Source organism: Dipodomys ordii, unplaced genomic scaffold, assembly GCF_000151885.1.
Source record: "Dipodomys ordii isolate 6190 unplaced genomic scaffold, Dord_2.0 Scaffold61, whole genome shotgun sequence".
NCBI classification, from domain to species: Eukaryota; Metazoa; Chordata; class Mammalia; order Rodentia; family Heteromyidae; genus Dipodomys; species Dipodomys ordii.
In genome coordinates this window covers 1,537,127-1,537,971 of record NW_012267277.1, presented here as the reverse complement: position 1 = coordinate 1,537,971, position 845 = coordinate 1,537,127, and the positions used below count along the sequence as shown (strand labels likewise).

Sequence of the window (845 nt, the reverse complement as noted above, 5' to 3'; positions counted from 1 at the left end):
GGGTGAGATCCCAGGCTTATGGGTCAAGGCCTATAGGAAAGACTGTGAAACTCATCACCAATTAACAAGCAAAAAGCCAGAAGTAGAGTTGTGGCTCAAATGGTAAAGCCCTAACTTTACATGAAAAAAAACTAAGGCCCTCAATTCAAAACCCACTACCAGACCAAAAGAAAAAAAATTAGTCAAGTATTTCATTCAAATTACCTGGTGGTAAAAGGGGAAATTTTTTATAGCTTTGAAAAGTAGACAGGTGACCTCTGACAACAGACGAACAGGCATTCTACAGGCCAGCCCCTGGCGTGTTAAGTTGAGAACACAAGCACTAGCTGTGAACTGCACTGGTAAATCCAATGGGTGATTCTTCATTCCTACAGCTACAAGCTGAAGAAAAATTTGTTTTACTGGCACAAGATTTTATTACATTCCTTACACTTGCTTTTGTTAGTAAGAATTATTTGTGTAGAGTATTTTACACTTGCTTTTGTTAGTAAAAATTATTTGTGTAGAGTGACCCTCACTAAGATATACTGTACACATTAAATTGAAATGTCTCTATACAATTATTTGAAGAGAACAATTTTTTTAAAAAGTTATTTGCTCACTGGATCATATGGATTTTTCCCTTCCCTTAGCATTTATTATTGAGGACATCAAGGTGTTGTAGCAATACTTCCTAATCTAAATGCAACTTTTTTTTTCTGTAGTCATGGGACTTGAACTCTGGGCTTGGCCACTATCCCTGCACTCTTCAGTTCAAGGTGAGCGCTCAACAGCTTGAGCCACAGCGCCCCTTCTGGTTTTCTTTTCTTTTTGTCGGTCGTGGGGCTTGAACTCTGGGCCTGGGC

At 38.9% G+C, this 845-nt stretch overlaps 1 protein-coding gene across 1 annotated transcript in view; it reads right to left on the bottom strand.

The window, feature by feature from the left end:
* Positions 1-845, bottom strand: part of Zyg11a (zyg-11 family member A, cell cycle regulator) — a 46,228-nt gene that overhangs the window by 23,295 nt on the left and 22,088 nt on the right. Inside the window, exon 5 of the mRNA XM_013022198.1 lies at positions 205-381. Within this exon, the coding sequence (XP_012877652.1) occupies positions 205-381 (177 nt within the window). The remainder of the gene's footprint in view (positions 1-204; positions 382-845) is intronic.